At 48.0% G+C, this 27,298-nt stretch overlaps 1 protein-coding gene across 2 annotated transcripts; it reads left to right on the top strand.

Annotated features, from left to right (window-relative positions):
* Positions 1-284: 284 nt before the first annotated feature.
* POLM (DNA polymerase mu) lies at positions 285-27,297 on the top strand. 2 transcript variants are annotated; one of them, XM_063311099.1, is made up of 11 exons: positions 285-521; positions 1,434-1,620; positions 2,860-2,958; positions 3,946-4,116; positions 5,558-5,629; positions 19,026-19,146; positions 20,483-20,615; positions 21,458-21,560; positions 23,028-23,315; positions 25,657-25,740; positions 26,868-27,297. In XM_063311099.1, exons 1-11 carry the CDS (start codon positions 331-333, stop codon positions 26,952-26,954), a joined length of 1,536 nt encoding a protein of 511 aa, XP_063167169.1. In that variant the 5' UTR covers positions 285-330; the 3' UTR covers positions 26,955-27,297. The 2 variants fall into 2 exon arrangements, 1 of the variants encoding a protein (XP_063167169.1); XR_010068471.1 differs by lacking the exon at positions 26,868-27,297 and having other exon boundaries at positions 21,396-21,560.
* The last annotated feature ends 1 nt before the right edge of the window (position 27,298 follows it).

Here is a 27,298-nt window from a genome sequence, read left to right as displayed (position 1 = left end):
CCTCAAGAACTTTGAGATGTGTGGACTTCTGGGAGAATTCTGGGAGGTGAAGTCCATACATCTCTAGAGTTGCCGGGGTTGAGCTACACTGCCTTAACCACTACACCAAACTGGCTCTCATCTAAAGGATTTATGTTGGCCTAATTATGAGGTTAAAGAGTTGAAAACTCTTCCCAATTCTTCATTTCAGAAGTACAGCAAACCATGTCTGTCTGTCTGTCTTTCTTTCTTTCTTTCTTTCTTTCTTTCTTTCTTTCTTTCTTTCTTTCTTTCTTTCAGCAGCTGGGCTCCATTGGAAAGGGCAGGGCAGGCCCCATCAGCAGGCTGATCATGGCCCAACTGCAGGTGAAAAAACGACGTCCTCATCGGGCTGAGCCTGCTCGGCCAGCTAACTCAGAGTACCAGGTGCGTTTCCCCGAAGTGGTTCTTGGTCTTGTTGAGAAGAGGATGGGCACCAGCCGCAAAATGTTCCTCACCTCCTTGGCTTGCAGCAGAGGCTTTTGTGTCGATGATCCCTGCAGGTAGGTGTTCCAATGGGAATATGCTGAAGGGCCAGGAAAAATGTAAATAAATGAAAAATGTAAATAAAGAGGAATCCCCGTCCCTTTGACATGGAGATTTGTGGGGCTTCTGCCAGCTGATCTTGGAAGACTTGTAAACTGAGCAGCAGTTCAAATGCTTGCTTGTGCTGAAATTTGGGGCCTCAAAATCTGAGGCCCCAAAAAAGGTTTGGTTCAGGTAAGGTTCAAAAAGGAGGTAGGGTTCACAAGATCCACTTGGTGTGGCTTTCTGCTTTCAACAGAGGTCGGTCAGATGTTTCCAGACAGCCTCCAGAAGGGGCCATTAGAAGTATTTATCTGGTATTCAGAGATGGGCTGCTTCAGAGCACGGGTTTCTGTTTGGCTATTCAGATGAAAACATGCTGCTTGCACACCCTCCATGAATTTATCTTCTAACCTCTTAAGAACTTGCAAGATTCTGACTGGCACGACCGCATGTGTAAATTGATTTGGACTTCGCCAGCCTGGATCCTTTTGGCCCTGCTGATTGGGAACACTGCAAGATATGCTATTAATACTGCGGGGGTATGTGGGTGGACGTCTCTTGGTTGAAGAAGACCAAAATTAATGCATTCGTTTAACAGCTAAATGGGTCCTTCTGTTGAGGTCCAAAAGTCTGTATCTAGTCCAGGTCTTCTGAAGGTGTATCCCTCTTGGTTATATCAGATTTAAATGCCATGCTTGATGGTAGTTGTCTGGTGAGTTTTTTGCACCCTTAACAGCTGCAGAACAGTAGCCGGCTAGCACGATCTGCCAAGCCATCCTTGAGCTCCTGGCTTCCCCCATCTTGAAGCAAAGGGAGTGCTTGGAGCTAACCTCATCCAAACCTTAAGCTGCGTTGCTCAACTCCTCAAATCTTTCTGCTTTTCCTAGTGAGAAAGTGACCCACGTTGTGTCAGAAGGCAATTCTGGAGATGAGGTGGTTGAGTGGCTGAAGAAGAACGGGAGGCCACCCACCCAAGCTGTAGGAGATGGCCCAGCTCTGCTAGACCTCAGCTGGTTCACTGAAAGCATGGGCACTGGACGGCCCGTCAAGATTGAACCCAGGCACCGTCTGAGGGTACGAAAGCATCCCTGCAGGTGGCACTTGGAACCTACCTTTGAGAGCAAGACTGTAGCTTTTCACCAATGCGTCTTTTTTATCTAGCTTTGCCCAACCTGAGACCTCCAGGGCTGGGGCATGCCTTATCCGAAAGGGAGACATCCCTGAATTCAAGACAAAATCCCTTCCACCCAACAAAAGAAGATATGAGATAGCGAGAAAAGCTCATTTGTCCTTCTTCTGTAGTGTTTCTCAACCTCAGCGACTTTAAGATGGGTGGACTTCAACTCCCAGAATTCTAAGACACCCCCCCTTTTTTTTAAAGATGAATTATTGGAAGGCAAAAATCTGCCCTGTCTTTTTGGGTAAATGCAGTATTATTTTTGGCATCCAAGAATTACAGAGTATGGAGATGGTAACGGAATGAGGTTGGAAATGGGCAAGGTCAAGTTTCCTGCTTTTTATTATTGTGGGGGGCATTCTTTAAGAGATCCACAGAGTGCTAAACCTTATTAGAAGGGATAAACAGCTAGTTTTTAATGATATAATGGCAAATCAGTGCCGGAACTTTCATAGTCATGTCATATTCCAGCTCCCTCAAAGGGATGCTGTGTTATGTGCCACAACATGTTTTTTTTTTAATGTGTTTGATTTTACTTGTGCTGGTTAACATCCTCAATAAAGATAGACCGGTTGACTTTTTTTGATTAGAATTCATCACCTGTACCTTCTCAAAAGCAAAGGATGAATGTTCTCCTTTGCTGCTGATTGCTGCTTCTGTGATGGGAATAAACTAAAACAAATGAACTAAGAACTCTCTTGGGCAGGCAATTGGCCGTCCTGCCATTCTCCCGATTAGTGGCACTGCTCGCGAATTATTCATGGGTTTGTGTCACTCATGTGGTTGAGTAAGCACCCTGAAAGGTGGAAGAGAGGTCCTTGCTAAAGATTTGTTTCATTTGACTCTGTCTCCTGTGTGCACCCGCCATTGTGGTTAGTAAATAAAGTATGACTTAGTGTATTGGGTGAACTAACAGACTGTGGCTTAGTCAACACAACTTGTGGGGTAGAGTGGTGTTTAAACCAGGCCGTTGTGTCTCTGAGGTCCCCCTCCCCATTTCTTTGTCACAGTTTCTGAGACTTTGCTAGAATGTGAACTGAGACAAAAGATTGAGGTTTATAATACTCTTATTACTGCCTTCGTTGAAGGAGGACTTGGAAATTCTGAACGCGTCGTATCTGCTTCCTTTGGCTCAGGTGACCGCCCCTGCAGAGCCGCTAGAAGAAAAAGGCCAGGTGCCTCCCTACATCTGCCAGAGACGGACCCCCCTGCTGCACCTCAACTCCACACTCACGGTAATGTGACTCGCTTAGTGTGACTTGCTTAGTGTTTGTCAACCTCAGCAACTTGAAGAGGTGTGGACTTCAACCCCCAGAATTCCCCAGCTCAGCAAGTTGCTGAGGTTGGCAAACACTGGTGTGGACCGAGCCACAGGATCCCCATTCCTAACCACAGTGATGCCAACATGGTGAACCATGTTGGTGATAGAGACTTGGCTGGGGTCAAGGTATTGCGGTGCCCCCCACTCCTGAATCCTTGCGCATTCCACCTCTGATGGAACACCTGGTGAGTCCTCACTACTACGCAACTGGAGGACTGAACTAGCTTTTTACAGGTAAGGTACGTTCAAATAGGAGAGATACAGGTAGTCCTCGCTTAACGACCACAACTGGGACCAGAATTTTGGTTGCTAAGTGAGGTGGCCATTAAGTGAATCTGACCCGATTTTATGACCTTTTTTGTGGCAGGCATTAAGTGAATCATGCAGTTCCCCATTGATTTTGCTTGCCAGAAGCTGGCTGGGAAGGTTGAAAATGGTGATCACGTGACGCTGCGACGGTCATAAATGCAAACTGACTGCCAAGCACCCAATTGTGATCACACGACTGCGACAGTCGTAAGTGTGAGGACTGGTCGCAAGTCGTTTTTTTCACCGCCGTTGTAAGTCCAAACCGTCACTAAATTAATAATCGTTAAATGAGGACTACCTATATGTTCACATATTCCAGGCCAGGTTAAGCTCAAAAGAGGCCTTGGACTTAATATGCTTGTTCTTTTCTTGTGCTTTGTTTTGTTCGTACTTCCACCTCAGTCTTTTTTAAGGGGATGCCTTATTTTGTTTTCAGGTATCATCTTTTTTAGCTTTTAACTGGGGGGGCTTCAGCTGCAGGGAGTAGCTGGATCGTTGGGAGGTCTGAGTGTCTGAGCCCTGTTTTGAGGGTTTGGACTTGGTTTTGACCAGGTCCCTCCAGGTATTAATGTTACTGCCTGCCTTTTGCTAGGATGCGCTAGAAACCATGGCAGAAGAGGCCAAGTTCTGTGGCAGTGAAGTGCGCAGCCTGGCCTTTTCCAGAGCTGCTTCGGTGCTCAAGTCCCTGCCCTGGAGGGTCAACAGAGTTCAGCAGCTCCACACCGTGCCCTGCATTGGAGAGCACTCACGGAGAATTATCCAGGTCCTGTAACCCCCACGTCGTCTTCCCCCAGTCTGGCATCATAGCCCTCCTATTCGTTTTGCGTTCCAACTCTCCCCATGCGTAACAGCATTCTCGCTTTGCGTTTCACCCATCTTTTAAAATGTTTCTCCTTCAACACCCGCTGACTGTTTAAGCACGCTCTTTTCTCAGGGCCATAAATCTTGAGCAGTAAAGGGGTTTACTGCCTTTGAAGCCATACAAAACTCTGGGTGATTTTCCTGCAGAGGTACGTGAGGGACACCTTTTGGAAATAACGTTCTTCTCGATGGACATCCTGATGGTTTTTGTGCCTTTGCCTCTCAACTTCTAAGCCGCCTTGCCTCCCCAGCAAATGGGCTCAACCCCGACAGGACTGGTGGGGGGGTTGGGGACACCCCCCGCAGATCTAGTGACTTTTTATGGTTAACTCTGAATGGGTTACAGTCCCCCACTCAGAGCTGATCCTGGATTGTGACACAAAGTTGGTGTGCAACCTGGAGGTTCTCCTGGACTTGCGGCTGCAGCTTGAGGCGTAGGTGGCAGCCGCGGCCAGGAGAGCTTCCGCATAAATACAAGTTGTGCGCCAAATGCATCTGTTCCTAAGTTGGGAGGCAAAGCTCATGGTCACGCACACCTTAACCACCTCCCGACTGGACTATTGCAACGTGCTAGATATGGATATGGATGCCCTTGAAGAACATTCACAAGTTTCAGCTGGTCCAGAATGGAGGCACGCATGTAGTTTTGGGCCCCTCATGGTATGCCCACTTAACCCTGTTGCTGTATGAATTGCATTGGCTTCCAGTAGGCTTCCGGGTGCAATTCAAGATGGTGGTTGTCATCTTTAAAGCCCTATATGGCACGGGGCTAAGTCACTTGAGGGAGTGACTCTCTACATGGTTACTGCCTGCCCCACCAGACCTGGCAGAGTGAGCGTGCTAGTGAGCATGCCGGGCCAGCCCCCAGAAGCATGCCTTCTCTGTTCCGGTGCTGCCCTACAGAGCAGCCTCCCCCCTGGAATTCGGACAGCCCCTCTTCTATTGGCCTTTCACAGAGCCATGAAGACTTGGCTCTTCCCCCAAGTACTGGGGTCTGGATGCTAGCATGGGGATTCTGGCATGGTGGTTTAGTGGTGTCTGGTGGTTCCGTGTTTTTACTGAGCCTTGATGCAGCTTTACTTGGTTTGAACGAAATCCTCTGTTTTCGTTTTGTTTGCCGCCCAGAGTTTCATGGATCGATAAATAGATAAATTCTCTCCTCTTTGCTTTGCATCCTCATCCGATACTGTGAATATATGTTTTTTAAAAAACTAAACACTTTTCTGGGGATACCACCTCATTCATCCGGTACGGTGAGACTGACAACTTCTCAAAAATGGATTCTAAGGTGAAACACAGTTCTTCCTTTGGAAACCTGTTTCTCGCTTGTGTCTTCCAAACAGGAAGTGCTGGAAGATGGCACGTCTGCAGAGCTGGACAAAGTCAGACAATCTGAGAGATACAGGACGATGAAGGTGCAGTGGCTCTGTCTGGCCAATGGCTACTGCTGGATGTTGGGGAACGTGGCATGGAATTTGGGGTGTGGCTTTTCATGCATCACTGTTGTAAGAGAGTATGGCATAAATCCTGGGTGCGCAGCCGGTTTCGTGAGAATGTTAACTTCTTAAATTTTGGAATGCTAATGTAAGTTTCTAGTCCACAGTGTACCAGGGTCAAGGTATGTATTGAAATTTCAGCCACCGAGTGAAAAACGATTTCCACTGAATATTTTATACCTTATATACTTCATGGAACTTCTACATCTAGCAAAACCCAGAAAAAAGCATGCAAAGTAAGAGGCATGTGATCAAATGTTCACCAATCTGCCTAATTTAACAGGTTGAGGCATCCAAATTTATTGTGGAAAACCTTAGAGGGCCCTGGCCCTGAATTTTATTTTTGTGAAAATTATTTAAGGATTTTTAAGAACTTCCCTTTGGATTTAGCACGCTGCTATAATCTTCTTGCTGTGGAGTTGTGGTTTCAAGTTATTGTTGATTGGCTTTTTATGAGTTTTGATGTTTTTTAACTGTGTTCTATTTGTTGTTAGCCACCCAGAGTTGCAGTGATGAGATGGGTGGCCATGCAAATCCCAATTAAAATCTTCAACTTCCATAAACCCCAGACAGCACAGTAAATAATAATGGAAATCTAGTGGTTAAAATAATTAAAAACTAGTGGTGCTGGAGCTTGAGCACCTCAATGATGCCATGAAGGGCCACCCAAGGCGGGAAGGTCATGACAGAGAGGTCAGACTAAATGCGATCCCTGGGGAAGGTAATGGCAACCCACCCCAGTATTCTTGCCGTGAAAACTAAATGGATCAGTACAACCAGAGATATGTCGGTATACCATTGGAAGATGAGACCCCCAGGTCGGAAGATGGTCAAAATGCTACTGGGGAGGAACAGAGGATGAGTTCAACTAGCCCCAGACGTGATGACGCAGCTAGCTCAAAGCCGAAAGGACGGCTAGTGGCCGACGGTGCTGGTGGTGAACGGCGAATCCGATGTTCTAAGGATCAACACACCATTGGAACCTGGAATGTAAGATCTATGAGCCAGGGCAAATTGGATGTGGTTATTGGTGAGATATCAAGATTAAAGATAGACATTTTGGGCGTCAGTGAACTGAAATGGACTGGAATGGGCCACTTCACATCAAATGACCACCAGATCTACTACTGTGGACAAGAGGACCACAGAAGAAATGGAGTAGCCTTCATAATTAATAGTAAAGTGGATAAAGCAGTGCTTGGATACAATCCAAAAAACTATAGAATGATCTCAATTCGAATTCAGGGCAAGCCATCTAACATCACAGTGATCCAAATATACGCCCCAACCACAGATGCTGAAGAAGCTGAAGTAGAGCAGTTCTATGAGGATCTGCAGCACCTACTGGACAACACGCCTAAAAGAGATGTTATTTTCATCACGGGAGACTGGAATGCTAAGGTGGGCAGTCAAATGACACCTGGAATTACAGGTAAGCATGGCCTGGGAGAACAAAACGAAGCAGGACATAGGCTGATAGAATTTTGCCAAGACAACTCACTCTGCAGAACAAACACTCTCTTCCAACAACCTAAGAGACGGCTTTATACGTGGACTTCCCCAGATGGACAACACCGAAATCAGATTGACTACATCCTTTGCAGCCAAAGGTGGCAGACATCTGTACAGTCGGTAAAAACAAAACCTGGAGCTGACTGTAGTTCAGATCACGAACTTCTTCTTGCACAATTTAGGATCAGACTAAAGAGATTAGGGAAGACCCACAGATCAGCTAGATATGAGCTCACTAATATTCCTAAGGAATATGCAGTGGAGGTGAAGAATAGATTTAAGGGACTGGACTTAGTAGATAGGGTCCCGGAAGAACTCTGGACAGAAGTTGGCAGCATTGTTCAGGAGGCGGCAACAAAATACATCCCAAAGAAAGAGAAAACCAAGAAGGCAAAATGGCTGTCTGCTGAGACACTAGAAGTAGCCCAAGAAAGAAGGAAAGCAAAAGGCAACAGTGATAGGGGGAGATATGCCCAATTAAATGCAAAATTCCAGAGGTTAGCCAGAAGAGATAAGGAATTATTTTTAAACAAGCAATGCGCGGAAGTGGAAAAAGACAATAGAATAGGAAGTGTCATGCGCTGCCTGCCTCTGAATAAGGCTCAGACACTGGTTCGATGGATCAGGCTCTGGTTTATTCACAGCGCAGTTACAGCGTCGGAAGAAAAAAGCTGAGAGTGACAGGAGCGCGCCGGTGCGGGGTTTAAATACCCCGCGCCGGTCAGCGCCCCCTCACTCGCGGTCACGTCACCCCCCTTTGTCCAATACGTTGCCCTGCCGGTGGGTGAGGGGTTGTGAGGCCCCTCTGGCGTTCCGGGATCGCCCATCATCGGGTTTTCTATTCATCCGGTGATTGCCGTCAGCTGGGCGATCTCCGTTGTATTGGCGCTGATGGCTTGGGTGTGCTCCGTGATCCGTTTAGTTATTGTTTGTTGGCCGTTAGTCGTTGTGAGTTGATGGCTACTTATCTTGAGCCCCTTCTCCTATTTCCTTGCTATTGTCATGTGTGCCATTGCGCTGATGACTTCAGCTCAACGGCACTCATGACATACTGCCCCCTGTCCGAATAGTGCTCCCCCCCGGTTTTCTGGTTGTTGTTTTTTTTTTTTTTTTCGGTGGAGCTGTCAAACGGCACTTTTTTTTTTTTTTTTCCCGAAATTCCCGCCGGAGTAGTTGTCGCCCCTCCCTTTGCTCCTCCCTCTACCACGTGCCTTCCCAGGGTGTGTCCATAGTGCGCATGCCCGGGTCACGTCCTGGCGTGCGCATGCTCCGGCCACACCCTGTTTGTTTGGCTCAGTTCGGCGAGGAGAGAGGTGTGGCTGGTCGAGTGCTTATCAGCTCCAGGTAGGACCCTTCTTTTTTTTATTTAAAGTGCGTCGCCTTTGTTATAGCTCCTGGGCGTTGCCCCCCAGGTTGCCCTGTTGACTTGCTTGCCACTCCCCCGCGGCCGGAGGGCGGGGGGAGGGTGCTGGCGAACGCTTGTCACCGCCTCGTGGGCCCGGGGCAGGGGGAGTGAGTCCCGGGGGGGGAGGTCCACCCAAGTCGCGGGCTTGGGGGGGCCCTTTCCCTTGGGGCACGGGAGGCGGGGGGGGCCTGCGGGGGGGGGTTTGCAGGGGACAGCTTGCTGACCTTGGTTGTGGCTTGTCGGGGTATGCCCGGTGAAATGCTCTGGTCAGGTCAGGCGCGTTAACGTTGTGCGCCGCCACCCATTCCGAGTGGGGGAAGTGTTTCCACCTGACCAGATAGTGTAGAGTTCCTCGTTGCTTGCGGGAGTCGAGTATGTCCCTTATCTCGAAGTGGTGTTGCCCGTCGATCATCACTGGTGAGGGCTGTGGCGTGCTTGGGTGCCATCGAGAGGTGGTTGCCGGTTTCAGGAGGCTGGTGTGGAACACCGGGTGGAGTCTCCGTAGGTTGTGTGGCAGGTCCAAGCGTATTGCTACCGGGTTCACTATTTGGGTGACTCGGAACGGCCCGATGTACTTAGGCCCCAGTTTTTTCGAGGGTTGGGGTGACTTTAGGAACTTGGTGGATAGGTAGGCCATATCCCCTGCCTGGAACGTCGGTTGCTGGCGCCGGTGCTTGTCGGCCTGCTCTTTGTAGGCCGCCTGTGCTTCCTTCAGCGCTGCCGTGATTATTGGCCACGATTCCGCTATCTTCCGTCCCCAGTCACTAGCGTCCACTTGGGGCCCCGGGGGTTGCGGTAGCTCCGGTATGGGTACGAAGTCGCGCCCAGAGACTACTTCGAACGGGGTTTTCCCCGTGCTCGTGTGGACGGCGTTATTGTATGCGACTTCTGCGAACGGGAGCAGTTCGACCCAGTCGTCTTGGTGGTAGTTGGTGTATGAGCGTATGAATTGCTCTAAGGTGGCATTAAGAACCTCTGTGGCTCCGTCCGTCTGGGGGTGCCAGGCCGTAGATAGGGCCTGTTGGGTCCCCGTCAGCTTTAGGAAGGCCCGCCAGAATTTGGAGGTGAACTGTGTGCCCCTGTCGGTCACCACACGTGCGGGACATCCGTGTAGCCTGTACACGTGGATGAGGAAGAGCTTGGCTAGCTGTTGTGTGGATGGGACCGACGTGCAGGGGATGAAGTGGGCCTGCTTTGAGAAGTAGTCCTTCACCACCCAAATGGCCGTTTTCTTCTGGCTGGGTGGGAGGTCCACTATAAAATCCATAGAGATTTCCTCCCATGGGTGGGAGGGTTCTGCCACCCGTTGTAATAGCCCCGCGGGTTTGCCTGGTGCCCGTTTGGCCCTAGCGCACGTTGGGCAGGACGCTACGTATGCTTTTACGTCTCGCCTGAGTGCGGGCCACCAGAATTGACGCCGTGTTAGGTGTAGGGTCTTGAGGAACCCAAAGTGTCCCGCTTGTTTGGCGTCGTGTGACCTATGCAAGATCGCCTGGCGTTGCGAGTCCGGGACATAGATTCTGCCTTCCCCCCATGCCAGGTCCTGTGCCATCGTTACCTTGTCGGGGTTTGCCAGGAACCAGGGGTCGGTTTTGAGGGCGGCGGCGAGGTCCGTGCGCATTCCCCCTGGTAGTTGCGGTTGGCTTCTTCTGGTCGCAGGTTGTCCCGCCGTCGGCTGCGCCGTAGAGTTGAGCTGCCTCCGAGCGCCGCTTCGGGTGGTCACGGCCATCCCCAGTTGCGAGGCGGATAGGACCGTCCCAATGGTGTCTGGGGCGGGCTCTTCGTCTTGGGGCAGTCGGGAGAGGGCGTCGGCCAGGAAGTTCTTTTTGCCCGGCATGAACTTCAGCTGGAAATTAAAGCGGCTGAAGAATTGGGCCCATCGGACCTGTTTTGGGCTAAGGCGTCTGGGCGTTCGTAGGGCCTCGAGGTTCCGGTGGTCGGTCCAGACCTCGAATGGTTGGGTGGCTCCCTCGAGTAGGTGTCGCCATGTCTCTAGCGCCGATTTTACCGTGAAGGCGTCTTTCTCCCAGACGTGCCATCGCCTTTCTGTCTCGGAAAACTTCCTTGACAGGTAGGCGCATGGTTTCAGGAGTCCCGTGGGGTCCTTTTGGAGCAGGATGGCCCCCAGGGAGAAGTCTGAGGCGTCGGCTTGGACCACGAACGGCCGTTCTGGGTCCGGGTGCGCGAGGATTGGCTCCGTGGTGAACAGCGCTTTCAGCTTGTTGAATGCAGTCTGGCACGCGGGAGTCCAATTCAACACTGTGCCCGGGTTCTTGGCGCGTCGGGTGTCCCCCACCCCTTTGGTTTTGAGGAGGTCCGTTAGGGGGAGGGCTATCTCTGCGAACCCCCGGGCGAATGACCTGTAAAAATTCGCGAATCCGAGGAAGCTCTGGAGTTGGCATCTGTTGCGGGGGCGCTCCCAGTTTAGCACCGCCTCGACTTTTGCGGGGTCCATTTCTATGCCGTCCCCGGAGATTCGGTACCCCAGGTAGTCTAGGCGCGCTTTGTGAAACTCGCACTTTGTAGGCTTGGCATAGAGCTGCGCCCCTCTGAGCTTGTCGAGGACTTGCCTGACTAGGGTCACATGTTCCTCGTGCGTTTTTGTGTAAATAAGGACGTCGTCGATGTAGACCAGGACCCCTTTGAACAGATGTTCATGCAGTACCTCATTGATGAGCTGCATGAACACCCCAGGGGCCCCCGCGAGTCCGAAGGGCAGCACTTTGTACTGGAAGGCGCCTAGGGGGCAGTTGAACGCAGTCTTCCATTCGTCCCCCTCCCTGATTCGGATGCGATAGTACGCCTCGCGAAGGTCCAATTTGGAAAAGACTTTGCCCGTGGACAGGTGGGCGAGCATGTCCTTCACCAGGGGTAAGGGGTATTTGTTGGACAGGGAAGCCGCGTTTAGGCCCCGGTAGTCGGTGCAGAGCCGTAGGGTGCCGTCTTTCTTCTCCCGGAATAAGACGGGGGCTCCGACCGGTGAGCATGCTGGCTCTATGAATCCCCTGTCTAGGTTTTTATCGATGAACTCCCGGAGGGTTGCCATCTCCTTCGGGGTCATCGAGTAGATCTTTGGTCTAGGTAAGGGGACGTCGGGCAGCAGGTCGATCCGGCAATCCGTCTTGCGGTGAGGGGGTAGTTGGTCAGCTTCCGCCTCTCCGAAGACCTCGGAGAAGTCGGCGTATTGTTCCGGTAGGTCTGCTGTGGTAGCGGCGTTGTCCTGTGTAGTCGCCTCCGCTCGTCCTACAGTGGGGTTGGTTCTGCCCGCTGGAACTGGTGCCCGATACTCGCCGTCGCCGAATGTGAAGGTGTGGGTCTCCCAGTTGATGCGCGGGTTGTTTGTCGCGAGCCATGGCATCCCCAGGACTGCAATGGGCCATCCGATGTGAGTGACGACGAACGATGTGCGTTCGGTGTGAGTGCCCATTTGCAGGGTGACCGGCTCGGTTTGCAGCGTGGCTGGTTTCCCTCCCGCTGTTGAACCGTCCAGCTGGTGGAATGCCAACGGCGTGGGGAGGGGGAAGCAGCGGAGGTCGAGTTTGGCGACTAGGTCGGGGTGGATGAGGTTTTTTGAGCACCCCGAGTCCACTAGTGCCGCGGCCGTGGTGGCTCCGTTGCCGGCGGAGAGTTTGATTGCCGCCATTATTACGGGGCTTTCGTCGTTCCGTCGAGGTGGTCCGCGCTGCTGTCCCACCGCCTGCCTCGCAACGTGTTTCAGGGCAGGCGGGGAGCTTTTCCCGCCGGCTGGTCGGGGTCTACGTTATCCTCTTCCCCCCAGTAGGCGTCCCAGCCTTCCTCTGGTGTCGCTGTGGCCACGGTCATTCGGCGGTGAGGGGGCGGCCCCAGGTTGGGTGGTTTGGGGCTAATTTTCGGGGTGGGTTTAGGCGCACTGGTCGGCGGTCGGTTGGCGAAGCAATCCACCGTCTTGTGCCCTAGTTTGCCACACTTCCCGCAGGGCTCCCGATTGAATTTCTTTTTTGGGTATATGGGGCCGGCCATCCCCACGTGTGGTGCGGGTACCTTTTTGCCGGCATAGTTTGTGTCTTCCGTGGTTGTCATGAGGAAGGTGCGGTGCGCGCGTTCGGCTTTCCCTGCGAGGTGGATCCACCCGTGTAGCGTTTCTGGGTCGTCGCGGTAGAGGGCCCATTGGAGAACGTCGCGATTGAGCCCCCTTTTGAACATTTCCAGCAGGGTGGTCTCGGACCAGTCGCTGACCTTCCCCGCGAGGGCTTTGAACTCCAGGGCGTAGTCTGGGACCGTGCGTGTGCCCTGTTTAAGTCTTTGGAGTGCGCTTTTCGCCCTTACTTTGGCTAGGGGGTCTTCGAAGTAGTTTTTCATCTCATTGATGAAGGCAGGGAAGGTGGCGAGGGCGGGGGAGCTGGACTCGTACAGTTGGACGTACCAGTCCGCCGCCCTGTCTTGTAGTTTGATCGCCACGGCGGCGATCTTGTCGGCTTCGGAGTCGTAGGAGTGTCCGTGCCTCCCCATGAACTCCCTGGCGTTCGTTACGAAGAACGAGAGTTTCGTGGGGTTCCCATCGAAGAAGATGGGGAAGTCCTTTGGGGCCCGGGCGTTTTGCGCGGCCCTGCCTCTTGCTTCCCGGCCTGTGGTGTCGTCCGCCTGGGCCGTCTGCTGACCCTCCGCTGGCCCGTGGGGGTTCGGTGCTTCGCTCGGGGTGTGGGCCTGTGCGGGGACGTCGTTGGGTGGCGCGGGGGGCATAAGCGACTGGAGCATGGTCCGGAGTTCCGTCAGTTGGGCCCGCATGGCCGCGAGTTCAGCTCGTGCCTCCTCGTCCACGGCCCGCGCCGCCGCTGGGGCCGGTTCCGTTGGTGCGTCGGCGGGGGTGGGTTGCCGGCGGGGTTCATCCTCCCTCTACCGCTGGTCCGCTTCCTCCGCCGTCTGCTGGGTGTCTCCATCGTCCTCCTCCGTGTTGACCGCCGTTGGGCTGTCGCTCCACGCCCGTTGCTGGGGTGCGATGTGGGGCGCGGGGTCCTCCGCTGGTTTCGGAAGGCATGTTGCTCCCTCCCGCGGTCGGGTTGCCTCTGTCGCCATCTCCCCTTGGGGTTGGAGCTGAGGCTCGGGTCGGGTGGGGTGGGCGTCCATGGCTCCGGGAGTCCGCGGTGCCTCTGGCCTTGGTCGGTCCTCCTCTGTCTCTTGCCGTGCGGCTCGCCCTCCTTGCCCGCGTCGCTCCGGCTTCATCTTGCTGGTCTTCTCGCCGTCTATTCCTCCCGCGGCTCGTTGTCGTCCGGTGGGGCTCGGCGAGGCTGAGTTTATGACTCTCAGCTTTATGTCATGCGCTGCCTGCCTCTGAATAAGGCTCAGACACTGGTTCGATGGATCAGGCTCTGGTTTATTCACAGCGCAGTTACAGCGTCGGAAGAAAAAAGCTGAGAGTGACAGGAGCGCACCGGTGCGGGGTTTAAATACCCCGCACCGGTCAGCGCCCCCTCACTCGCGGTCACGTCACCCCCCTTTGTCCAATACGTTGCCCTGCCGGTGGGTGAGGGGTTGTGAGGCCCCTCTGGCGTTCCGGGATCGCCCATCATCGGGTTTTCTATTCATCCGGTGATTGCCGTCAGCTGGGCGATCTCCGTTGTATTGGCGCTGATGGCTTGGGTGTGCTCCGTGATCCGTTTAGTTATTGTTTGTTGGCCGTTAGTCGTTGTGAGTTGATGGCTACTTATCTTGAGCCCCTTCTCCTATTTCCTTGCTATTGTCATGTGTGCCATTGTGCTGATGACTTCAGCTCAACGGCACTCATGACAGGAAGGACAAGAGACCTCTTCCAGAAAATTAGAAACATTGGAGGTAAATTCCAGGCCAAAATGGGTATGATCAAAAACAAAGATGGCAAGGACCTAACAGAAGAAGAAGAGATCAAGAAAAGGTGGCAAGAATATACAGAAGACCTGTATAGGAAGGATAACAATATCGGGGATAGCTTTGATGGTGTGGTCAGTGAGCTAGAGCCAGACATCCTGAAGAGTGAGGTTTAATGGGCCTTAAGAAGCATTGCTAATAACAAGGCAGCAGGAGACAACAGCATCCCAGCTGAACTGTTCAAAATCTTGCAAGATGATGCTGTCAAGGTAATGCATGCTATATGCCAGCAAATTTGGAAAACACAAGAATGGCCATCAGATTGGAAAAAATCAACTTATATCCCCATACCAAAAAAGGGAAACACTAAAGAATGTTCAAACTATCGAACAGTGGCACTCATTTCACATGCCAGTAAGCTAATGCTCAAGATCCTGCAAGGTAGACTTCAGCAATTCATGGAGTAAGAATTGCCAGATGTACAAGCTGGGTTTAGAAAAGGCAGAGGAACTAGGGACCAAATTGCCAATATCCACTGGATAATGGAAAAAGCCAGGGAGTTTCAGAAAAACATCTATTTCTGTTTTATTGACTATTCTAAAGCCTTTGACTGTGTGGACCATAACAAATTGTGGCAAGTTCTTAGTGATATGGGGATACCAAGTCATCTTGTCTGCCTTCTGAAGAATCTGTATAACGACCAAGTAGCAACAGTAAGAACAGACCACGGAACGATGGACTGGTTTAAGATTGGGAAAGAAGTGCAGCAGGGCTGTATCCTCTCACCCTACCTATTCAACTTGTACGCAGAACACATCATGCTACATGCTGGGCTTGAGGAATCCAAGGCTGGAGTTAAAATCTCTGGAAGAAACATTAACAATCTCAGATATGCAGATGATACCACTTTGATGGCTGAAAGCGAAGAGGAACTGAGGAGCCTTATGATGAAGGTGAAAGAAGAAAGTGCAAAAGCTGGCTTGCAGCTAAACCTCAAAAAAACCAAGATTATGGCAACCAGCCTGATTGATAACTGGCAAATAGAGGGAGAAAATGTAGAAGCAGTGAAAGACTTTGTATTTCTAGGTGCGAAGATTACTGCAGATGCTGACTGCAGTCAGGAAATCAGAAGACGCTTAATCCTTGGAAGAAGAGCAATGACAAATCTCGATAAAATAGTTAAGAGCAGAGACATCACACTGACAACAAAGGCCCGCATAGTTAAAGCAATGGTGTTCCCCGTAGTAACATATGGCTGCGAGAGCTGGACCATGAGGAAGGCTGAGAGAAGGAAGATCGATGCTTTTGAACTGTGGTGTTGGAGGAAAATTCTGAGAGTGCCTTGGACTGCAAGAAGATCAAACCAGTCCATCCTCCAGGAAATAAAGCCAGACTGCTCACTTGAGGGAATGATATTAAAGGCCAAACTGAAATACTTTGGCCACATAATGAGAAGACAGGAAACCCTGGAGAAGATGCTGATGCTAGGGAGAGTGGAAGGCAAAAGGAAGAGGGGCCGACCAAGGGCAAGGTGGATGGATGATATTCTGGAGGTGACGGACTCGTCCCTGGGGGAGCTGGGGGTGGCAACAACTGACAGGAAGCTCTGGCGTGGGCTGGTCCATGAAGTCACGAAGAGTCGGAAGCGACTGAATGAATAAACAACAACCTGTAATCTTGCTGTTCTCCCAAAATGAAGATAAGAAGGAAAGGATGTAATCCCTTGTAAGTTACTCAGAGTTGTTCAGAAGTTTAGAAAAGCACAGAATAGGGTACAGGCCAACTAGCCACAGCAACCTGTGTTAGCACTGAAAAAAGAAAAGAATCAGGAAAGTGAAGGTTCTTGGAAATTAATTAATTCTTGAAGGAAACAGCTGGAGCCAGATGGTACAGTCTGGATGTTTGCTGGACTCTCTAGCCTGTTTTCCTCAGTGGAACTCTTAAACAGTGAAGTACCAACAGTGCCAGTTAGCAGCTAGAAACTCCAACGAGCAACTAGATGGATGGATGATATTCTAGAGGTGACGGATCGTCCCTGGGGGAGCTGGGGGTGTTGACGACCGACAGGAAGCTCTGGCGTGGGCTGGTCCATGAAGTCACGAAGAGTCGGAAGCAACTAAACGAATAAACAACAAGTGGTTAAAGAACAAGGGAGATCTAAATTCAAGGTCACCCTCCACATTGGAAGCTTGCTGGGTTACTGGGCCAATTGCTTGCACTTGGCCTAGCCTACCTGTTAGGGTTATTGGAGGAAAAAGTAGAGAGGGCAGCGTATGCTGCCATGAGTTCCTGGAGAAGCTGGGTTATAATATAAATAGAAATTTATAAGTCCAAAATACCTTGCATGGCCTGGATTGGGAAGCGTTGGGCACTACCTTCTCAAAGGAAAATGGAATAGAATGTTGAAGGGGGCAAAGGGACTGTAGCCGGGGTCTTCCTGTTGCCCTCTGATGGTTCCCGTTACAGCAAAGTTTGTTTTTATAGTTTTCATTTTTTGCAAGTGTTCCACCAAGATCAAAGTGAATTTGCCTGTCTGTTTCGGGAGTGTGATAAGCCTGGAGAAAATCCCATTTTGATCAGCAGTCCACATTTCTCTACTCCAGCCTTTCTCAACCTTTTGACTCTGGAGGAACCCTTGAAATATTTTCCAGGCCTCAGGGAACCCCTGCATGTTCAGGCTCAAATGTAGACCAGGAGTTACAGAATTATGATATTTGTTTCATGGATAGGCCTGTATGTATGTGTGAACAGCGTTCTTAAAATAAAGAATAAAACTAATGTGAAGTTGCCTGAATTTGAAATAACTTTTTAAATAAATTGCGATCTCCCAGGGAACCCCTAGTGACTTCTTGCGGAACCCGAGGGTGCCACGGAAGCCTGGTTGAGAAACCCTGCTCTACTCTGTAGATTGCATGTTTTAAAACTGTTTTAGTGTATGAAGAAAATATTCATCAATGGGCTTTAGGTCAGCATAGAATTGACAGAACCAGGCACTGTCAGACAGGTAATCTAGTCAGTTTCATTGACACTGTTCCCGGCCACCTCTCTTTTTACTAACTGAAATAATGTAGCAGAAGGAAGGAATGAAATGGATTAGACCAATATGAAATGCCAGGTAACCCACAGATTTCTGGGTGCCATTTAAGGTGCACCAAACTATGATTTATTTAGTTAGGTACAGTTAGCTCATGGAGCCCCCTTTAGATATTTATTTCAGGTATTAGACTAGGTTGTCTGAGCTGAGACCCACAGTTTCAGTGTACAGTTATCACATTACGGATGCTAAATCAAAGACTGCCACACTAGCAGACCTGGAGAGATTAAAACTTTCTAGTTCCACCCAAGAAAGATAATCGGTTCTAGGGAGCTGGTAAAAACCGTAATGAAGAACTTTCATTCTGTTCTCGAGGTGGGCCGATCTGTATAATTGCATTTTACCTAGCTTTTCATTTTTCCTTCCTTCAGTTTGTTCCTTCCCATTTCAGTAACGTTTTCACTCAAAGACTGCTTAATAATTTGTACCCATTTTTGTATGTCTACATCTGTTCTGTGCTGCTGTGTATATTCATCCTAATCTGTATGTTCTTCCTGATGGAGTTTTTAAAGGTTAACAAAAGAACTCCAAGCAGCAAACAGCAATTTTGCAGAGTAAAAGTGTGAACCAAAAAAAGGAACTTGCACATTAAGCTTAATTACGTTCAGAAATAAATTCAGTCTTCACACTGTAGTTAGATGAAGTAAAATAGAGATAGCTTACTTTTATTCAGTAGACCTGGATACAGGTAGATTCATAGCACAAAGCATTTAATCATCACTGGTTCTTCGTAGACACTTTCTATGTAGAATAGAAAGTCTGTGTGCAGGTGAGATGGTAGACGGAGGACTGCATTCCTGCAGCAGCTCCTGCTTGCATGTGTGCCAGAAGGGTAATGGATATTGTTAATCCCCAAGCCGTAGAAGAAGGAGGAGGTGGAAATCAGGTGACCCATGTGACATCCCACAAGCACAATAGAGATGTGTTTGCTAGGGAGACCCCCTTATGTTTATGAGACAATGCTGAGTTGACCCCTGATAATTCCAACACTTCCCATACTGTTTTCTTTAACACGTTTTAACATACATATGTATTTATTTGTTAGAGATACATCCCAGCTTTTTTCCAGGAAGAAAAGGCGCTGGGTATAGTGTTCACTCTCCCAAATTTAGCTCCACAACAACCCTGTGAGGTGTGTTGGCCCAACTTTAGCCAGTGAATATCTAGGGCTGAAAATGGATTTTAACCTGTCTTCTAGTCTAATAATTAACATTAATTAATTGATTGATTGATTAATAGTTAAATTTAATTAACTTGGTTAATTAACTTAATTAATTTAATTAACTTAACTAATAATTAACTTTAATTAAGAAACTGCACTGGAGAAGTCTGGGAAAATACTAGTAACAAATAGTAATTTTGTTCTGTTTTTGGAAATGTCCAGCCAGTATGAATTTCTTCCTGGTCTGTTACATGGTTGAATTATGGACCTTTTGCTTGACCGGATGATGGTGATGCTTTAATGAATGTGTTTTGCTCTGTAGCTTTTCACAAAGATCTTTGGTGTTGGGGTAAGGAGAGCCAGCCAGTGGTACCAGGAAGGGCTCAGAACCCTTGCTGACTTGCAGCTGCATCAGATAAAACTGAACAAAGAACAGCAAGCTGGTGAGTAATTTGTGGAAAAAGGAAGCAATTTTTATTTATTTTATTTGAAGGCCCTTTTGGTGGCCCCTTATTAAAGCAATGGAATAGGAGATTGGAAGTTTGGACTGATAGGTAAAATTATCCTGGAAAGATTTTGATTTTGATTCTGATTCAATTCAGGATGGAGAACATCCTGATTGCAAAGTTTTTTTTGGGGGGGGAAGAGTAGCAAGTTATTCAGTATTTCATTAAGCTATAAGACTATTCACTTCTTTCTATTCACATTTTTAAAGGCACAACTGCCTTTAAAAGTATAATTCTATGATTTTAGTAGTTGATATAAAATTGCTTCCTTTCCATTCTGATTTTCCATAAATATGTGTAGATTGAGTCTACTGCTTTACATTAGGAGAGAGGAAAAAGGTTAATTAAGCTAAGTATTAGAAAGTCTCTGATCTGATATGGCTGTTTAAAACATCACAGTGCATAAAAAGTTTATGATTCACAGAACAATATTTTTTTCCAAATAACATAAGCATCAAACCAGTTGATCAAAGTATATTTTATTCTCTATTTATTTATCTAATGCAAATATATATATATATATGTATTTCTAATACAATTATATAACCATCATGCTTTTCCCTATATAGAATTGTAACTATTGTTCTAAGGATATATTATATTTCATATTTTTATTTTACTTTTTCTGTTATATTTTTCTCACTTTTTAAAGCACCTGTTACGTATTTATTTTTTCTTTATACTGTATGTATCTTTGTATAGTGTTTCTTTTTGTTATTTTAAAAACCAATTAGAAAACTAATTTAAAACCCCAGTTGATCAAATTTATTGATTATAGTTCTAATAAATTTGATACCTTAATAATCTACCAAATTTGGCAAGGCAGATTCTCTCTCTCTCTCTCTCTCACACACACACACACACAGACATGCCAGCCAAATGCCCACTTCTAAAATACTGCTTGATTATGACTGGTAGGTCTTCGTAATAAACAGCTCTGAAAGACTTAACTTAAAAGCTTTTATATAATTTATTGTCCTGAGAAAAGACTGGGCCCAGTTGCTCTTGCAGCTTGAAGGAAAGGAAATGCTGGTGAGTTGGTATTACAGCTCCCAGCCAACAGCCTTGCCAGCTGGGAATTATAGGACCGGCAACTTACAAACATCTGGAGGAGGTCAGGTTCCATTCTACAGGCTTTTTATAGAAGTGTTTCTGGAGATGTCAGCATTTGAACCTGGTCCTTAAATTACATTTCTGTCCATTTGGTATAGAATAGCTTGCTCCGGATGATCACTGATTGCCTCTTGATGACTTGGGCTGATCTTCTCCGCAGGGCTCCTTCATTACGAGGACCTCAATACCCCCGTGGAACTCTGGCAAGCTGAGGCCATCAGCCAGGTGGTGCGCAACACAGTTGAGCAGATCTTGCCTGGAGCAACAGTCACGCTGACTGGAGGATTTAGGAGGTGAATTGATTTGGATAGTGAACTCTGGACAGCCTACAGGTAGTCTTCACTTAACAATCACGATTGAGACCGGAATTTCGGTTGCTAAGCGAAGTGGTCATTAAGTGCATCCGACCTGATTTTGTGGTGGTCATTAAGCAAATCACCATAGTTGTTAAGCAAATCATGCAGTTCCTCATTGATCTTGCTTGCCAGAAGCCGGCCAAGACGGTCGTAAATGGCGATCACACGACCACAGGATGCTGTGACGGTCATAAATGCGAACCGGTTGCCAAGTGCCCAAATTGTGATTATGTGACTGTGGGGATGCTGTGCCAGTTGTAAGCATGAGCACCGGTTGTAAGATGTTTTTTTCAGCACCGTCGTAAATCTGAACCATCACTAAACAAATGGTCATTAAGTGAGGACGCGGTGGCGCTGCGGGTTAAACCGCTGAGCTGTCGATCGGAAGGTCGGCGGTTCGAAACCGCGCGGCGGGGTGAGCTCCCGTTGCTCGTCCCAGCTTCTGCACACCAAGCAGTTCGAAAACATGCAAATGTGAGTAGATTAATTGGTACCGCTACGGCGGGAAGGTAACGGCGTTCCGTGAGTCATACTGGCCACATGACCCGGAAGTGTCCTATGGACAACGCCGGCTCCAAGGCTTTGAAACGGAGATGAGCACCGCCCCCTAGAGTCGGACACGACTGGACTTTACGTCAAGGGAAACCTTTACCTTTACCTGTAGTGCAGGGTTTCTCAATCTTAGCAAGTTTAAGATGTGTGGACTTCAACTCCCAGAATTCCCCAGCCACTCAGCTTTGAACCTAGCCAGAAATGTGCTGCTATGTCTCCCCCAACAGAGGGAAGCCATGTGGCCATGATGTGGACCTGCTCATCACACACCCTTCTGAAGGTCAAGAAGTGGGACTCTTGTGCAAAGTCATCAGTGTCCTGGATAGCCAGGTAGGTGAAGGCTTGAATGCAAGGTGGTAGGGGCGGATCTGGGAAAAGAGGCAGATCTGAAAGCAGTAAAGGTAAGTTGTTGTTTTTTTAAGTTGCATTGAAGCCTTAGATCTGCAGTGCAGGAATTGCCAAATTGAAGGATTCAAAGAAACAAAGAATTAAACTGTGAATCTTAAGTCCTCACCATTTGGAAGGGTTACCCACTACCAAGTGTTGTTCTGACAACTCCATTCTCTTGAGTTCCACTGGCAGCACAAGTTCAGAGCATCGTGTTGGTTCAGTCCTAGCCTGCTTTCCTTTGAATGAAGAGGTGAGGAGCCCAGATTGCAAAGTAACGTTTTGGGACTCTTGGGAATTTTTTTTTTTTTTAGATTTTTTAAATCCTGCCTTTATTACTTTTATAAATAATTCCAGGTGGGAAACATGCCTAATACTCCTTCCTCCTCCTGTTTTCCCCACAGCAACAACCCTGTGAGGCAGGTCGGGCTGAGAGCAAGCAACTGGCCCACGGTCACCCAGCAGGCCTAAGGCAGGATTAAATTCAAGGTCTCCTGGTTTCTAGCCTAGTGCCTTAACCGCTAGTCCAAACTGGCTCTCCAGTTTTTGAGGAACAGTTGGCAGAATGCAGGCAAAAGTGCCATGGTTTGCAAGATAGTCTCTAGATTAAAATTCCCAACTTGCAAGCGATAGCCTGAGCCTGGGGTTGGTTATACTTGTAACAAGCGGCTAAAGGGAGCCAAAATGGGTGGTTATTGTTGAGTTGGTATCCTTTCTGCACTTCGTATCAGAGTGTTTGTCCTGAAAGGGAATAGCGTAAATGGGTACAGGTAGTCCTTGATTTACGACCGTCCATTTAACAACGGTCTGAAGTTATGATGGCCTCGGAATGAGTGCTGTGTGGCCTGTAAAGCACTTGCAAAATGTCGCACCACCCCTCAGTGGTTGCATTTTTGGTGCTTGGCAACTGGCTCACATTTACAACTGGTTGCAGCATCACGTGATTGCGTTTTGTGACCTTTTTGCCATTTTCCATCAAAAAATGCCCATTGGGGAAGCTGGATTCACTTAACAACCAATTATTCGTTTAATGGCCACCGTAAAAATGGTCATAAAATTGGGTCTGGTTACGTGGTGACTTGACTTATGACCACAATGACTTATGATGGAAATTCCAGTCCCAATTGTCACTGTAAATTGAGGAGTACCTGTACAGCTTCAAGGGAAGATTAACCTCTACTTTATTCTAGCTTTTGGCTGGGTGATTGTCCCCACCTGGCCCTTGGAGTTGGCTGCCTGTTGCTTCTCTTCTCGAGTCACTTATCATGGGTTGCTGATGGGCTTCTGAACAGCAGGCAATTCTTAATCCTACCCAAACCCTTCTTAGCTGGTCTTTGTGCATGGATGGTACCATATAAACCCTGGGTGGAATTACCCATAAGTAGGTCCTGTGGGTCTCTCTCTTTGCAGGGCTTCTTGCTGTACCACAGTGTCCACCGAAACAGTTTCCTCTCCCTCGAAGATCAAGAGCTGCGGGTTAGTGCCAGTGCAGGCACGATGGACCGTTTTGAACGCTGCCTCTCCATCTTCCACCTTGGTGACCCTGCTGGGAGCAATCAAGGTGGTCCTGGTGCTCAGAAGCTTGGCAGCTCAGCGGTGTCCGGAGCATCCAGTCTCTGGAAAGCTGTGCGGGTGGACTTGGTGGTGACCCCCTACAGCCAGTATGCATTTGCTTTGCTTGGCTGGACTGGCTCAAGGGTGAGTTCCACGTGGGCTGGTGTCCCATGTTTGGTTTGGTTTTCATTTGAATGTGACCTTGGGGAAAAACATGGTGTGGAAGGGTTCCTAATGAGCTTTTCACGTCCTCTGTCTGTGTAGGCAAACATGGAGGTATCTGGGATGTCATATTAAGTAGGACTCCAAATTTGCGGGGTGGGGAAGAAATGAGATTAAAACAAATAGAAATGAAAAAAATACAGGTCCCATAAATAATGTTAAGTAACCATAATTAGAAAATAGGAGGAAAATCTTTCCCGGTTTCCAAAAAACCCCTCAAGCTAGATCTGCCCTTGGGGTTGGGGGTAATGATTGCACCATTTGTGTAGGGCACCCGCTGCTGGCCAAGAGTCCTCAGTACTCTCATGAATATGAAAGCTGGCAATTTCCCCTTATCTCAGTAAGGTGAGGGGTGGGGAATGTGGCCCTCTGGATGTTGCTGGATTACAACTCCCAGCTGGCTGGGTTTGCATGAAGTATAGCAAAGTCTGAAGGCTCTAGGATCTAGTGCAGTGTTCTTGGCAACTTTAAGATGCCTGGACTTCAACTCCCAGAATTCCCTAACCAGCCATGTTAGAATCACTACTGATAATTGGAAGGGCCAAATCAGAGTTTTAACACCTTTTGGAAAAACTCCGAGCAGGCGGCCAACATAAACTCATTAGATGGAACATTATATAACGTGGGAGTGATGCATCAAAGCACCTCCCTGCCTTTTCTTCGGCCCTATTTGCAAATCTAGTGGGGAAAAATGGTCTCTGCATTTTCTGCAGTGATACAGGACTACTGAATCGGAAGCAAAATTGCAGGTTAATTAGAGAAAGCATTCTGGAGATGCTGATGAAACCATGGAAAGAGGAGAGAATGGTTTGGAAGGGACAGAGGAGACTCCATCCATCCATCCAGCATTTCCAACAGGTGTTTTTTGAGTTTACCTGGAGATGCTTGGAGCTCCTGCATGCAAAGCATTTGCTTTAATCTTAAGCTCCCGTCTGTCATGTTCACTGTTTCAATGTGCTTGGTACATCGTAACGTTTCGCATGTCATGAGCCAGATACATGTTTGATCTTAGAAGGGAGGAAGATTCCTCTTTGGGAAGTTCTTATCCGTTGGCCCCCGGGTCGGAATGTATTTGGGTTATCTCATGTGTTCAAGGTTGCTTTCCCAGGATGTGCAGAAAACGGTTGCTGGCACCTGGGAGGGGGGTGGTTGCTATGGCTAGTAGGGGGGAGGGATTACGTTTGTAGCCGAGGGTTTTTAGTTTGAATTTGGCGCGCTTTTGGTCATTCTCAGCTTTCTCTGTATCTGCCTTAATTTCCTTAATAAATCAGATTTCATTTAGCAACCTCTTGTGAGTCTGAGTATTTGGGATAGGCAACCATTACACCGTCCTTCTGCATCCCTTGAGAGAAAGGGTCAAGCCCCTTCACTGCAGAGCACAATCAAGGAAGAAAGATTCACACAGACTTTCTTGAATGAGTTTTAATGCCAAGAATTAGAGCTTGGAGTACAGAATCTTGGGAACTGAAATAGGAACCCTCCGGGCCTCCTTTATTAGTGAGTTCCTGGTAGGGGGATCTCTTTGAAACTTTTGACTCTCTTTTTCCTGGAATGCTTGCACAAGGGATTAAGAGTCCTTTTCTTTGATAAGCCTGTAATAGAATCTCCCACCCTTTGGTTGTTTGTGTTTTGAGATATTTCCCTTCTTTTCTCAGCTTCAGCACAATCTCTTACGGAAGGAAAAAGAAAAAGAAATCTTAGACATTTTCATTTTTTGATACTCCAGAAGATTGAAACCAAATTCAGAGTGACCTGGGATGAAAATAAAAGAATGAAATTTAATACAGATAACTGTAAAAAAAAAAAACCTCAAGGCCTGTTCTCACTTGTTTGTTCCAGAGTGCATGGAATGATGGATGTCAGTTACAGGAAGGCAAAAATGGTTTTTCTAATTCTAGCATTATCTGGTTAGCATCTTGTTAGTTTTGAAAGCTTTCTTAGTGGATACTTGAAGCCCCCACGTGAGGCTTTAATCCTGCTCACTAGCAGAATACCTGCAAGGCAGAGTTGCCATTCAGCTTGGAACACTCATCCTCATGCAGAGAAATGGCAGACTCAACCCCAGCCTTTCAAAATTAATTCAAAGAGAATTTGGATGGAGCAGATAATCTGTCAGAGATGCTTCAGGCAAACTCTTCCATCCACATGTATCTCGCATTCAGAGGAGACTTTGTGTTTATTGCCAAACAGAATCCTCCTGGTGCTTCATTTGGAAACAACTTGCCTAAATAACCCCTTAATTATCTTCCCCTCTGCTTCCCAGAATTTTGAACGAGACCTCCGGCGTTTCTCTAAGCATGAGAAGAAGATGTCCCTCAACAACCATGGCCTCTATCACCTGGAGCAGGTAAGAGGCCCCTGGAGTGAGGATCTCAGGAGATCCAATGACTTTGGATCTTGGATCTAGCACAGTTGGATAGACACTTTTTGCTGCAGAAGGTCAGAGCAGATGGTGTCATTAGAAGACACAGGAGCTTCAGCTAGTTCTTGGTGTTGATCCTTGTTTGTGAGACCTGCCTACACAGACTGGTGCAAAAGTGCCAAGAAAATCTTGCACTTACAGGTAGTCCTCACTTAAGAACCATTTGTTTAGTGATGGTTTGGACTTACGATGGTGTTGGAAAAAACGACTTATGACCAGTCCTCACACAACCGTTGCAGCATCCCCATGGTCATGTGATCATAATTTGGGCACTTGGCAACTGGTTCACATTAATGACTGTCACAGAGTCCCATGGTCATGTGATTGCCATTTTCGACCTTCCCAGCCAGCTTCTGGCAAGCAAAATAAATGGGGAACTGAGTGATTCGCGTAATGACCACGTGGTCCACTTAAAGGCCGTAGTGATTCGCTTAACAACTGCCGCAAAAAAGGTTGTAAAATCAGGTTGGATTTGCTTAATGACTGCTTTGCTTAGCAACTGAAATTCCAGTCCCAATTGTGGTTGTTAAGTGAGTACTACCTGTAGATGTCCTGGTTCTTATCATGATCTGCCTCTCTGAGTCCTCCGGTCTTCCATACAGATATTTGATTCTCCTTTGGAAAACTCTGAACTTGTGGTTCCTCTCTGTTAAGTAAGTATCTGTGGTTGTGTCATCTGTGTGTAACAGGGAGGAATCACAAGGTCATAAGGCAAGTTCTGGGCCCTTTGAAGCTGCCAGATCACTTAGAAAGCAGCGTCCAGTTTTGGTTCGATGTGCTTTCAAATCCAGCCATTTCAGTTTGTAGATCGTGAGTTATGGCAGCATGTTCCCCAGGCAATACAATTAAGCAAACCATGGTTTAGCACAATGTGTGAATGAAGTCCTTGTGTGTGTGCAAGTATACATGTATGAGTGCTCACGTGTGCTTAACTATGGGGAATCTGCCAAGCACTGGGCAGGATGCAGGAAAACGGTTTTTGCTGATTCATCAGTTTGTTTGTTTGTTTGTTTGTTTGTTTGTTTGTTTGTTTGTTTTTGCATGTTATTCAGAAAATTTTCCTGCCTGCTGCCTCTGAGGAAGAGATTTTCCAGCATTTAGGATTGGCATATATACTGCCTGAAGAGAGAAACGCTTGAGCCATGGTCACGCAAAGCACTTTTTGCCTCCTACGGCATTCACAACAGGCTCAAAAGAAATGAGAACACCCAGGTTGCATTTCATATACGCTTCGCTCATGTATGTGTATGATGTAATATATAATTTGCTTCTGGGTTATGTCAATGGAACTTTAGGAAATACATCACTTTGTTCATACCCTGTGGATTCCTGTTTTGATTTTCCCTTAACGTGGTATGGACGTTGAGTATCTGATGCTTTTTTAAAAAATTGCTATTTTCCTGACATTTTATTTATTAGTTTATATCATTTATATAGCCACCCATCTCCTACAAGTGACCCCGGACAGTTTTCAAGATTAAAA

This window comes from Candoia aspera, chromosome 9 (genome assembly GCF_035149785.1).
Source record: "Candoia aspera isolate rCanAsp1 chromosome 9, rCanAsp1.hap2, whole genome shotgun sequence".
Classification (NCBI taxonomy): domain Eukaryota; kingdom Metazoa; phylum Chordata; class Lepidosauria; order Squamata; family Boidae; genus Candoia; species Candoia aspera.
This window is presented reverse-complemented; position numbering and strand designations above follow the sequence as displayed.

Excerpts from the sequence above, each read along its gene's own strand:
- POLM (XM_063311099.1), top strand. The coding sequence starts at position 331 with ATGGCCCAACTGCAGGTGAAAAAACGACGTCCTCATCGGGCTGAGCCT. Across the intron at positions 4,117-5,557 it reads ACTCACGGAGAATTATCCAG|GAAGTGCTGGAAGATGGCAC; the intron begins GTCCTGTAACCC and ends TCTTCCAAACAG. Across the intron at positions 23,316-25,656 it reads TTGGCTGGACTGGCTCAAGG|AATTTTGAACGAGACCTCCG; the intron begins GTGAGTTCCACG and ends TCTGCTTCCCAG.